Source organism: Silurus meridionalis, chromosome 8 (assembly GCF_014805685.1).
Source record: "Silurus meridionalis isolate SWU-2019-XX chromosome 8, ASM1480568v1, whole genome shotgun sequence".
NCBI lineage: Eukaryota > Metazoa > Chordata > Actinopteri > Siluriformes > Siluridae > Silurus > Silurus meridionalis.
The window spans coordinates 21514354-21529183 of NC_060891.1; the positions used below are offsets into that span (position 1 = coordinate 21514354).

Sequence of the window (14830 nt, forward strand, 5' to 3'; positions counted from 1 at the left end):
TCAATGATATTCCTTTATATTGATCAATATCATCTCTATTAAAGTTTAGGTCAGGTGACTTGGGAGGTTCAGGTCATCTTACAAAAATGTATTATTCACATCAGAAATCAACTTTAAATATCATTTACAGAATTATACATAAGCATACACTATTTGGACAAAAGTATTGGGACACAGACTTTTACCTTCATTCAGGAGATCCAAAACTGTTCCAAAATGACAATGATATGCTACACATGGTTTGGAGTGAAAGATCTCCTGCTACTGAGCTCTCAACCCTGTTAAACACCTTTGGGACGACTGGAATGCTGACTGTACCCCAGGCCTCCTCACCTCACCTAGATCAGTACCTGACCTTACTGACACCCTTGTAGCTGAATGAGCATAAATCTCCACAAGCTCACTCCAAAATCTAGTGCAACTTCTCCCCAGAAAAGTGGAGGTTATTATAACAGGAAATGGGGACTACATGTGGAATGGGATGTTTAAAACCAAATCAAACCAATGTGGAATGCTCTTAAATAAAAATAACAAGGAATATAATCTATTACGTGCTCTTTATTGATGTAAATAATAGACAAATAATGTTACTGTGAAACAGGGGACTGTAATGTGAAGTATGCTTTCCATATGGAAACTAACTGACCATTTCAAAGCTCTGAAACTGGAGACTCATTTAATATTACCTTAAGCAGTTCAGTCAGTGAACCTTCATGGATCACAGGCACTCACAGGCACATCGGCCACTCGCGGGTAAAAAGGTTGAGCATTAGCATCAGTCTCGTTTTGAGCTACAAAAAAACAGCGAGAGAGCCTGTCAAAATAACTAACGCCAGTGGACATCAGGCCAGCCGCTGCTTATTTATTCTGCTGACTTATTATAGACATAATGATGCAGCCTCGGCTCTCCGAGCTGTCTGGGTTTAAACATGAGCTTACTTTGGGTATTTCCCAGCGTGCTCTCAGACTACAGGTGCTTACACAGGGAATACCAAGCTAACCGCGGCCACCATTTATAACTGGGATTGCTGAAGAAACGCACGATGGTTAAGCCTGTAGCGTCGAACGGGCGGCTCTGGAGAATAAAGTGGGAAAATCCCACAGAGCTCGCTTGTGGCATGGAATACATACGTTGAAAACCCAAACGTGTCGGTGCGCTGCTCGGAAATGTCGAATTCCCTTCGTAATGCTTTGCCATCCGGTTCAATCCTGATCAATTGTGCATCAGAAGCACCAAGACACACACATTACTTGCCAGAGCAGCACTGTTAAATCTGTCTACAGCACGAGGGTTTAACACAGGCTTGTACAAGCTTTGACGTTGTTTTCTACTGGAAACTTGCGAGAAGATTCTCTGTGGGTTTGTTCTGGGCAGCTTCCCCGGTCAGGATGAAGGCCAAGTGATGGATGGGTGGACAATGCCACAGAACAAGCTCCTCTGGCTCGACATTGCCGGGCCTCCGTCCATAGCCAAGAGACGCATAAAAAAAAAAAAAAAGGAATAATAATAAAAAGCAAGCACAGACTGCCCTGGAGCGCTTATCCCATTCCCGTACACTAATAAGAGACCCCACAGTGGAGACAGATGGGAAATCATGAACACTAGGAGAGAAAGGGGGGTTGAATGCCAAACACTACTGGCTTAAGATCTGTGGAGGTGATATAATATCCTTCCATTGTATGCCTGACTGGGTCACTAACATTGTTTTGGCTTTTTGTCCACACTATTAAAAAGCTTCAAAATGTATTCGAAAAGCATTGCAATTTTACTTAGGTGGGGAAAAAATACAACAACAAAAAATCCGTCCAGTGCTTCAAGTTGAAACTTTGGCACACGCTCAAGAAAGACGGCTCAAGGATCATTATTTTAAAAACCTAACCAAGAAATCAAACACTATTAGATACGCGTGGTGTCTAGACTACAAATCCAGTTTGCTAAAAAGCCAGGGGCAAGATGCTCGGCCACGATGCTTTCATCTCTCCTCTCATGTTGCCGTGGCTATAAAGTCACATATTCCACACGCAGCCGTAACCAATGCCTCGGCTAACTTCCCACAATAAGCTGCTCTTTGTTTGGTAGCTCGAAAACCGCCAATTAAAATCCGAATGAAGTTCTTGCGTTGCGCCATCGCAGCGGTGTCGCTGCATTACAGCCGTGGATAATTAAAGTAAAATGACTCATTGGAGAGAATGGGCGAGATGGAAGGCATTCCCCTGGAGTGTTCATTTAAAGCAAAAGCTCACGCTCTACAAATATTCTCTCTCTTTATTTCTCAAAAAAGAAGAAAGTAAAAACCACCTCGGCTACAAACACAGCCGAAACCTGAAAATAAAAATGCTAAGTAGGAAAAAAAATAATTAAGCAATTATTTTGCTTAATGGCAAAAATATAATTGTATTCTTCCTTTTTACAGTTTTTACAGGTAACCTGAGAAGTTGAAACAAGATCCTACAGTCAGGAGCGTATGCACTTAGGCAGTGACAACTTTCAGAATTTTTTAATCTGGAATAAAGCAATTAAGATGTGTTTGAAATGTAGCCTTCAACAGAATACTGAATACTGATATTTAATATTTGAATGGATATTCAGGATTCTATTCAGTCAATGACTGCCTGAAGTCTAGAACCTATAAACATGATCATGTTTAACAGATAATGTGCTATGCTTTGGAACATAAGCCCTTCCTTTCCTTCTCCACACTTATCTCTTTCTGAAATTCTGATTTAAAGAATCTAAAGAAAATCCCAAAAAAATAAATAAATAATTTTTTAAAGATGTTTATTAGCAGGCTAAACAGGCTTTTCTTTGGTCTTGAGTTTTAACCCTTTTTTGATTGCGGACTTTTTTTGGTTTTTCGTCACCAAAAATAAAATAATTCTGTGGTCATCCACATTGTTTTAGTCTTCCATAGACATTTTTTAAAAATTTACCGAATTGTTGATTTGGCCACGCTTAAAGCGTCTACTCTCTGATAGCTTTGTTTTATTTTTTTAATCCTAATAAACAGCATATCAGGTGAGTGGCCAGTTTTTTTTAAGCTTGCAAAAAAAAGGATGCAATAGTCTGATAAAATATGTTAATGAAAAATTTAGGTTAAAAAACAAAAAAAACAAAAAAACCCTTAAATGAAATCTAAAAGTCTGCATTTCAGTCACACCCTGACTGCTTCATGTAAAGTCCATTTTGCTGGCATACAGAGGAAAATTCTACTCAGGGACATGACTGTATGTAAAATACATTAATAAACAAACGTTTGCCGCATTACTCGCGTCATCGCTGGGAATTAAACCGTGCCTGCGAATTGGCACTTGATGATGCGCTTTTGTTATAATTGTGCACGATGCTACACAATCAAAAAGTTACACCCACTCTTTATACTCAGAGCAGGATTTTTACAAATGGGGGAGGGAAGGGGATGTAATGCTGCCGCAGGTAGAAATGAATGTACTTTAGCTCTATATAATGAACAGCTTTATTCAAAAAATATGAATAATGAATAATGGCGTCCTTAAAGGGAAAAATAAAACATAATAGGCAGCTTTTAATCAGTCACTATGAGGGGACTATTCTAAATATAGCATGTTTACAGACAAAAATTTTGGTTTTTTACTTTTTAAGTGCAGTAAAAGACATTTTGAAAGAATAAAAAAAATAAAATGATAACAAATATCAATATTTGTACAATTGTACAATTTTACACAATTTACAACAACTTATTACACAATAAGACAATTTCTTTTTTGTGTGTGTGCACTAAAATTTGTTATCATTTTATTTTTTTTATTCTTTCAAAATGTGTCTTTTACTGCACTTAAAAAGTAAAAACAAAATTTTGTCTGTAAACATGCTATATTTAGAATAGTAAATATATATTTCAATATTCATATTCTTTACAGAGATAAAGCAGATAAAAAGTTGTATAAAATAATGTTAAAGAGAATAAGGAAAAATAATTGCTCCTTATAACTTTAATGAATGAACCAGTGGTGACTGTGACGAGGAAAAACTACCTGAGAAGGCGTGAGGAAGAAACCTTGAGAGGAACAAACACAAAAGAACCCGTCCTCATCTGGGTGGCACCGAATGTCTATTTATTACAGTTCAAATTCTTTTTTTTTTTTACCTTTACTTATTTTAGTGCACACACACAAAAAAGAAATTGTCTTATTGTGTAATAAGTTGTTGTAAAATTGTGTAAAATTTTACAATTGTGTGTGTAATTATATATATATATATATATATATATATATATATATATCTACAGTTGTGTTCAAAATTATTCAACCCCCACTGAAATTGATTGTTTTGGTCGGTTTGACATTGATTATGATCATTCAGTCATCCTGCTTACAATTAAATCAAAGAGGCACGTGTAGGTCAGACAAATATAACATAACATTTATAATGAAATAACCACAAATGTCTTTTCTGAGCTCACATCATTATCAGTTTTATTCAACCCCCAAGTGACATTCAATCTTAGTACTTAGTACAACATCCTTTTACAGTTATAACAGCTTTTAAACGTGAAGCATAGCTTGACACAAGTGTCTTGCAGCGATCTACGGGTATCTTCGCCCATTCATCATGGGCAAAAGCCTCCAGTTCAGTCACATTCTTAGGCTTGCGCACTGCAACTGCTTTCTTTAAGTCCCACCAGAGGTTCTCAATCGGATTTAAGTCTGGTGACTGCGATGGCCACTTCAAAACAAAACAAAACAGCCCCAAAGCATGATTGACCCCCTGCCATGCTTCACAGTAGGCAAGGTGTTCTTTTCTTCATAGGCCTTGTTCTTCCTCCTCCAAACATAGCGTTGATCCATGGGCCCAAACAGTTCTAATTTTGTTTCATCAGTCCACAGAACACTATCCCAAAACTTCTGTGGTTTGTCCACATGACTTTTGGCATACTGCAGTCGACTCTTCTTATTCTTTGGGGACAGCAAGGGGGTGCGCCTGGGAGTTCTGGCATGGAGGCCTTCATTACGCAGGGTGCGCCGTATTGTCTGAGCAGAAACTTCAGTACCCACATCTGACAAATCTTTTCTCAGTTCCTCAGCAGTCACACGGGGACTTTTCTCCACTCTACGCTTCAGGTAGCGCACAGCAGTCGAAGTCAGCATCTTCTTTCTGCCACGACCAGGTAGCGTTTCAACAGTGCCCTTTGCCTTGAATTTGCGAATGATGCTTCCTATGGTGTCTCTTGGTATGTTTAACATCTTTGCAATCTTCTTATAGCCATTGCCCTTCCTGTGAAGAGTAATCACCTGTTCTCTTGTCTTCCTGGACCATTCTCTTGACCTCACCATGTTTGTAACCACACCAGTAAATGTCTAGAAGGAGCTGAGTATCACAGTCATTTTAAAGCTGCCTAATTGGTGCTTATTAGGCTTTATTGCTGCTCCCTGATATCCACAGGTGTTTTCAATACCTGATTGAAAACACTTCATTGAACCTCTGTTCTTCAGAGTGGTAGTCTTTAAGGGGTTGAATAATTATGTCAATGAAGAATTCACAAAAGAAACATTTACTACTGTATTACAAAACTAATTGATGTCATTTTAGTTGCATATGGTTCTTTAAGAAGTCCTTGTAGGATTTCATTCTGAATACAATTACAAATGTACACTAAATTCCCTAAAACCATTTACAGCATTGGGGTTGAATAATTTTGAACACAACTGTATATAATAAAATTTAAAAAAAAAAAAAAAAAAAAGTTATATATATATATATATACACACAATTGTACAATTTTACACAATAAGACAATTTCTTTTTCAAACTGTTATTTCTTCATCTGTTTTACATTTTGATCTCAAATGTTAAACTGTTTTATGAGTTGCTCAGCAGCTCCTGGTTCCATAACCTCAACTGACTGTATAAGACTGTAGAAAGGACATTACTCAAAATCTTACATTTCACTGCTCATGATAGTTCTCACTCTTCAGTGTTCTGTATTGTTTTAAAGACCATAATCATACTCTTGATATCACTCAAATGAGGATGGGTTCCCCTTTTGAGTCTGGTTCCTCTTAAGGTTTCTTCCTCATAACATCTAAGGGAGTTTTTCCTTGCCACAGTCACCATGGCTGCTCATCAGGGATAAATACACATCATTCACCTTAACTGTTAAATTCTGTGAAGCTGATTTGAGACAATGTCTGTTGTAAAAAGCGCTATAGAAATAAACTTGACATTTTCAAAACAACAATTCTAATGAACACGGACCTTATACACGAACATTATACCAATTTTCCAGCTTTCTGCTGTATGCAACCAAGGCTGCCATTCCAAATATTGAACTATCAATAGCCTCTTGAGTCTTGAGTGAAAAACTAACTAAGCAAACACTGAACGTTAAAATTGCTTAAGTGACTCAGCACATTTGAAATATGAGGTGAGAAAGTGTGCAAACATTCGCTTGTCCTTTTCGTGAATGCCCTTGTTGTTGTAGAAAAGAAAGAAAAAAACCCACCGATACGACCTGCAAACTTTCACATGACATGAAGCGAAATTGGATTCTGAAAGTGACTAAACCAAACACTAGTTACAAAGTCATGTGCCTTACTATAATACAAATTCTTCCATGATGAAAAGGGGTTTAACGTAATTCACTGTACAGATGAAGCCTAAAAAGCTCTTGCGAATACAATGGATTCATAAGCATGCCTTTTTTTCCTTCGCTGCTTGCTTATCAGTGAGCTGTCAATAAAACAAAGCGGCACTGTTGTGCTGTGTGTGGCGAGTTAAGACCTGTGGTCAGTGCAGGGCATTACGCATGACTGCGTGTGCTGAAAACAGAGGATGATGTATCGATGGGGACTTGACCACAGGACATGCGGTTAGGTCCTGACAATGAGCGCCGATTCTGCTCCATGCCTGGTTTTTCATTAGGAAGACGATAGAATAGGGACGGGAGGTTTTCACTTGAAGATTATAGCCACAAAAATAAAGAAAAGAATTCTGAGTAAGGCAAAAATAAATAAAAAAAATTATTCAAGTCCTGGAAAAAAAAAACAAAGCCACAGTCATCAGTAGCCAAGACAAGCCATAATTCTGTGCTTTCTGGAAGGAGGGATGTTCGACTATTTTCTACCTCTTGTCAATCACTAGCCAATCATAGGCATCTTGTGATCCCAAGTATGTAAAAGCTGGCAGAAGGCTGTTTACTCAGACTGTGTTACGCCTCCATGTGGTGCAGCAGCAGGAGAAGTTTAAAAAAAATAAATAAATAAATAAAAAAAAAACCCAAAAAGGTACAACCGTCTTGAAACCGAACTTAAAAACTATGATTAACCAATTAAAACATAAGTCAAAGCAAAAGCTACAATTTCAAGGTTTTGTTACTAAAACAAGCCATTCGACTCAATACAAAGGGACTCGACTGGCACACACACACACACACACACACACACACACACACACACACACACACAGACACACAGACAGACACACAGACAGACACACAGACACACAGACACACTCAAATGAAATGTTTACATGTTTATTATTATACAGATTTACTAACACACATTTACTGTACTGGTCATACCGTGTTAATTCTGTCATTGTGTTGTTTACACTAAATGTTTTTTACACATGTGCCCTGTAGTGTCTGAGTATTCTTGTGTTGATTAGTGTGGTTTGACGTGGCACTTGGGTCCTGGAGGAACATTGTTTTGGATCACTGTGTACTGTACTGTGTGTGGCTGAAATTTCCGATCTGAAACTTCTGATCGGAAACTTCTGATCGGAATGTCGTGAGTTCAAATCCCACCAAGCTAGGCCCTAGAGAAATGCTCTTAACCCTCATCTTCTCAGTGCCATCACCTGCTCTTTTTGCTTTCTGTGCATTTCTGAATCAGTGTTCAAAATGCGACCAAATACTTACCGAGTACTGAGGTATTACTGTATATCAAATGACTGCTTTTGTTGTGCGAAAGACAATTGAAGAAGCTGGTTTTATTCGACCTACTTTGATGATGGTGAACTGTGAATATACACAGACAAGACTAGAATAAATCGGTTTGCCTCACATGCCTGGACTAGCGATTTGTTCGCCACTGAGCCAATAAGAAAAAAAAAAACCACCACAAAGCTCCGCCCAAATGACAATGGTGGGAAAATGTTTTCGTTCTCTGCAGCAACTTGCCAAAATCCACTAATCAAAAAGGGGGGGGGAATTCAATGGCATTTGCTTTGAAGATAGTCTACTGGAATTACATTAATGTCTGGATTCACTGTAACTGACACAACTACGGTTTATTGTAAATGACTGTTACTATGAACAAAATGCAAGTAATATAAATCACCGAAATGTTATTGCGTAGGTCTTGACCCGACTGAACGAGCTCCCATTGGAACATTTGCCTCACATTTACAATATATTCCTCGGGATAAGTTCCCGTCCTTCAGAAACAGATCACTGGAAACAGGCCTTATTAATTCCAGATGTTTTCACCAGTAAACATGAGGGTGTCAGCTCTGTTGAGTGTGGGATATTTCGTTTTTTTCCACATCTCGAGCCAAGGAAACAACATGGAGCGTAGCAGCTAATAATATCCAGGTCAGACTGTAAGCGGGACAAACATTTTATCGAGACGTCAGGAATTTCACAAAGGGTTCTTGAAAGAAAAAAAAAAAGAAAGAAAAAAAAAAAGCCTGATGTTGACTTGCCAGGTGAAAAACAAGTCTTAGGGCTTTGCAAAAGAGCCTGACATTCACTGGGACATTCGATCTGGATTAAAACGAGTTTTCCGGATACAACATACACCCCCCCACCTGCATTTTACGTCTAGATAAACCAACAAGACCTTCTTATGATCATGTTGCCTTATGGTTGAAATGTGTTATGCTAAATATTTACGGCGAATCCAGCAAAAACATCTGGATAGGTCGATGACTAACGAGAAGGAGAAAGGACGGCGCTACGTAGAGACGTCACTGACGTGAAATGCTGAACAGTGGATAGTGGAAACACATTGATTCAGTTGAAAAGGTGAACTTGGATCAGCAGGTTGTGAGATCAGATCCCTTGAGCAATGTGTCCCAATAAAAACCCCAATAATCGTTAAATGCTCTGGATAAGGGAGTCTGCCAAATGCCATGAATTCAATTGTGTGTACCGGATTGACTAGAACAGGTAAACACAGCTCTGGATGTGCTTCCTCTTCTTGTTTCCAGCTGGAGTTAGGAGAGCGTGAGGAACACTCATTGCCTCCAAAACTCTTACGCAAGCTGGGAATTCTTTTTTTTTTATTTCTTTAAAAAAATTACATAACTAGTCCATAGGATGTTTGCACTCATTTCTCCTGTCTATGTAAGAGAGCAGCTCTTAAATCTGAGTGCCACATAATCCATAGATGTTTCACTGAACATATCTGCTTCCGAACACAATCGTTCGACAGGTATAGAACTTTCCCACGAGAGCTCATCGTTCGTCTCGGCACGACCGCGTCTGAGTGCGGTCCAGATGTGCTAAATTTAGAGCATGACACCCGTTAATTCCCACCGAAACGCGAAAGTGTCCACAGTGGAAAAGGTGTGTCGTTGTTTTCCATTTTCAGAGATCTATTTTTTTGTTCTGTTTTTAGCTTAAAAAAAAAAAAAAAGAAACTTAGCATGTCTGTAAAACCTCCCGACAGACTATGCATCTCAGTCCTCTGATGGTCTGGCTGTCAGATGTTCTGTCAGTCTACCCATGATCTTTTCTGTTCGCGAAACCCTGCTTTTTTTTACACGCGACTGCAAAACAGGTCTTTTTTGGTGCATGTGCAATCATCTGAGCAAGAAACAGCTCGAAAAACTAGTGACTGCAGTGATCTCTGTGGAGGCCTGGAGTTCCTTCCAGAAGCAGAGGTCAGATGTAGTTACATAATTCTGCAACACACACAAAGGCACACAAGAAGAAAAGAGAAAAACCTCTGCTACACATTATCAGTGCACGCCATCGGATTTCACAAGCCACTTTAAAGCAAGTCGAAACAGCAAAAGGTATCTGTTGCTTTGCTGCTTCAAAGGCAATCAGCTACACCGGCTCTACTGTTCAGTGACCTTAAATCCTGTACTGCTTCTGTAAATGTTACGCTTATAGCAAAAACAACACGGATTTTATCAACTTAAATCTGAAATGGACTCTCTGAACTTCAGCCTCGGATGCTCCTTAAAACACTATATATGGACAAAAGTATTGGGACACCTGCCTTTTTTCCAGCTTTCCAGTTTTCCTAAATTGTTACCACAAAGCTGGAGGCACACAATTGTATAAGATGTCCTTGGATGCGTGAAAATCTTCAGTTTTCCATTCGCTTAAATTAGAAGAATGTGAGCTCCTTTAAGATGAGCTTTACATCGCTGGAGTGGAAGATCTGCCATGGAGCTCTGCTATAGAACAACCCCACTGAACACTTCTGGGATGAATTGGAACACTGACTACACCCCAGGCCTCCTCACACCTCCTGAGTAGCCAACACACTTGTGGCTGAAGAACAAAAATCTCAACAAAGACGATCCGAAATCTAGAAGAAATCTAGAGGTCTTCCCAGGAGAGCGGAGGTTGTTAGAACAGTAAATGGAGACTAAATGAGAATGGGATGTTCAAAAAGTGCATAATCCATATAGGGTACTTATAAATATCAGTTTGCAAGATGTTCAGAGTTTAGAAATGAGTTTATTAGAGGGACAGTGCATGTAGGACGTTCTGGAGACAAGGTGAGGGAAGAGATTGAGATGGTTTGGACATGTGCAGAGGAGGGACATGGGGTATATCAGTAGAAGAATGCTGAGGATGGAGCCACCAGGAAGAAGAAAAAGAAGAAGGCCAAGGAGGAGGTTTATGGATGTGGTGAGGGAAGACATGCAGGTAGTGGGTTTGAAAGAGGCAGATGTAGAGGACAGGGGGGTTTGGAGACTGGTGATCCACTGTGGTGACCCCTAATAGGAGCAGCCGAAAGAAGATGATGATGAAGAAGATGATGTTCAGAGTGAATTTAAATTTTAATTGTTTGGAACAGGAAACATTTTGCTACCACATACATAGACATCTTATACAATAATGTGTGCCTTCCTACTTGATGGTAACAGTCACATATGGCTGGAAAAGTCAGGCCTCCTAAAACATGTGCCCATGTACTGTATGCTTTGTGGACCAAATTATTCATGACTGAAGCACAAAATTCTGGATAAAGATGTTCATGCTTAATTAAGTAGTTGGTTATCTGATGCTGACATTTTTCGACACCTGATTATGGTGTGTTTTGACTTGTTTAAGGGAATCGCCAAGAAACCCAAACAAGATCTGATTTGAGTCTGGATTTACTAGTGTTTAATTGGGTGCCATAAAATCAACCATATATTCAATATTCAATTAAATAAAATGAGTGAGATGTGTTAAAAAAAAAAAAATCATCAATATATTCTATACAATATGGACAAAGGTTTTTTGGACATATGACCATAAGGTTCATCTCAATTTAATGTTATTACAACCTCCACTCTTCTGGGAAGATGTTCCACTAGATTTTGGTGGAGATTTGTACTAATTCAGCTACAAGGGTGCAAGTAAGGGCAGGTACTGATGTAGGGTGAGAAGGCCTGGGGTGCAATTAGCTTTTCAATTCATCCCAAAGGTGTTCAATAGGGTTGAGGTCAGAGCTTTGTAGCAGCCCATTCAAGTTCTTTTACTTCAACCCATGTATATTCACTGGACTGGCTTTGTGCACAGGCGCATCGTCATAGTGGAACAGGTTCACGTCTAATACTCTCAATCGAGACGGACATACCGGTAACTCGGAAGGCTCCGGCAAGAACTCGGCATCCTCTCCGAAAATAAAGTCGGGAGGCAGCTCGGGGTCTCGGGCGTTAAAGATGATGTCCCCTGGAGAAAGAACCGCAGAAAAAAAATATCAAACTGATGTTCATCAAAATGAAGAATTTAATAGAACTATCTTTTGTTTCTGCTATAGTGTAAGAGAGAGTGTAAGTTTCATTCTCATAATCAACAGTTTGAAAAAATAAAATTCCTGCATCCTATATCGAGGTGTAACTTCCATTTCACATCGGTCTGTTGTTGATTGTTTCCCTATAACCCTATATTCCTTACTTAAATCAGGCGAAGTGCAAACGTGGGAGGGTAATTATAGACCACAAACGACACCTGGATATAGGTGGCACCGTGGCTTCGCACCTTCCTTTTACACTTGCACATGTCATGCCACGCTTTTACCGTTCCGCGCTCACAGTTTACCGTTACACCTAGTTTAAATAGCGCGATGGTGATTATTGCTTGGTGGTGCGAATAGGGCCGAGAAACGTATGACGTCAGCAAATGTGCGTACATGACATACGCCATGCAATGAAGACTGCATGTTTGTTTTGTCTCCACCTCACACTGTGAGCGCATTTCCTTTATTATTATTATTAAACTTGAAAACTTACATAACAATGCCAGGGGTATAAAAAAAAAAAAAAAGTGTTTTAGAGTCTAGAGTTAGCGCAGTGTCACTGTGGTTTCTTACTCCGCCCCAGAAATACAATTTGTAGTGTGACATTTTGTGCGAAATCGCTGCGAATTTGTTTTATACAACAGTCTAGCGATATGGATACTTTAGGGTTTTATGTACAGCTTCAAAGACTTCTCTCAAAAGGCCCGACAATTCCGCATATCAAGAAAGTGAATAAATGAAGAATGGAACGAATGAAAACATTTGTTTAAGTATGTTGAAACAAGTGGAACACCTAAGTAAAACATATCTTTAGAAAATCTAATATTATATAAAAAAAAATTATGTAAAACACACACACACACACACACACACACACACACACACACACACACACACACACACTTATACCTAAATAGGGTCTAATGAATATAAACCATATAATTTTTATTTTTACGTTTATTTGATTGTATTAAATCCTCTCATTTGTGCCAATTTAATCGACTGTTTAATTCAAACAATATAATAAAAAACGTCTATAGCATTAATTTGATTTATTCTATTATATATATATATATATATATATATATATATATATATATATATATATATATATATTTTTTTTTTTTTATATATAATAAAATATTATTTATATATTATTTAACCAAGCAGGATTTTTATTTAAAATTGTTCGCAAATGTTAACGATAAACTGCATTAATTAAAAAACGACACACAATATTATGCTTTGCATTTTTTTCCCTAACGTACTGAATTTTAACTGAACCGTGACTTAAAAACCGAACCGTGAATTTCCTACATCAGGGTACGTCTATATAACAGTAATTTACGCCATTCGGCATACGCCCTTCCAATTATATCATTTTACAACTGAGTAGCTGGGGTTTAAGGGGCCTTACTCAAAGGCCCAGCAGTGGCATCTAGGTGGTGCTGGGACTTGAACTAGTGACCTTATGATTAGAGGTTCAGCATCTTAACCACTGAGCTGTAAGACAGTTGTAAGACACTTTGAATAAGGAGGGCTGCCAAATGCCCTGAAAGTAAATAAGGTAAAGTTTATTTTGCTTGGGGACTTGCATGGAGATCATTTCCCATGCTTTGGAGTAACTTTTGGTTCATAAACAGAATCCATACTTCATTCCATCAAAAACAAATCCAACAAGCCCCAATTCAAAACTACTTTAAAATCTGGTCAATGAGAGCTAAGCTTCAATTTCTCTACTTCTACAAGCACATGATGTCTTTTTTACTCCACAAACAAGGAGCTGTGAGCAAAATCAAACACCAGGCAGTACTTTTCCATTGATGGAGTTGAGAAAAAAAACAAGCTGATGTTCATCATAAATCAGTCACAGTGGTTAAAGGAAATACCTGTAATCCATTCTTCCCAGATGTCGAAGAAGATATTGACTAGTCATTAACCCATCAGTGTTAGAGGGACCATGAAACACCCCTGGAGTTGAAGCTTTTTGGGCAGTAAATCAAAGTAGGCGATTAAAAAAGGGAAACACTGGGTTTCTTTCAGCGGCACACATTTGCATGTAAACAGCAGGCTGCTCGGTTTTTATTGCTCGACTGCGAAGGCAAAAAAAAAACCCCACATTTCCACTCTGTTTCAAAAGAAATCACATCAAGCGCAATCACAGCCATGTCTTCCAGGTCAACTACAGTACATGTATTGCAATTATGAGCAATATAATGGGCTTAACGACGCGATACGCATGTGGCGCAATTAAAATGAAAATCCATCCTAAACAACTTGCAGATTTACATTTAGAAGTACACTACATGAACAAAAGTTTGTGGACACCTGAGCATTAGATTGGTATGTGCTTTTTGAACATCCGATTTGACATTTAGTCCGCGTTTGCTGTTATTAGAACCTCCGCCCTTCTGTTAAGAAGTTCTACTAAAGTTTGGGGGTGTGCTAGTGGTGATTTGTGCTGATTCAGCCATAAAAGTGAAGTCAGGCACTGAGGTAGGTGAGGTGAGGAGGCCTAGGGTTCAGTCAGCGTTCACGTTCTTTCCAAAAGGTGTTAAATACGGTGTTCATAAGGTGTTCTTCCACTCCAACCCATTTAAACCCATGTATATTCGTGGAGCTGGCTTTGTGGGCAGGAGCATCGTCATGCAGGAAAAAATGCATCCAAAGACATTTTATAAAATTGTGTGCCTCTAAGTTTGTACTAACAGTTTGGGAAAGAACCACATATACATGGAAAAGTCTGGTGTCCCAATACTTTTATGCATACAGCTTACCATGATCTAAAATGCAACCGGACATCCGAGATTCATTCATGGATCAAATAGTTGGTCTTTATTTGATTCGCTTCCCCCTTCAATGCTCTAATATGACAGTGGAACAA

General features: G+C 38.7%; 1 protein-coding gene across 1 annotated transcript in view; it reads right to left on the reverse strand.

The window, feature by feature from the left end:
* The window catches only part of babam2 (BRISC and BRCA1 A complex member 2), a 96564-nt gene that overhangs the window by 75395 nt on the left and 6339 nt on the right, over nt 1-14830 (reverse strand). The window contains exon 4 of the mRNA XM_046855042.1: nt 11785-11879. Within this exon, the coding sequence (XP_046710998.1) occupies nt 11785-11879 (95 nt within the window). The remainder of the gene's footprint in view (nt 1-11784; nt 11880-14830) is intronic.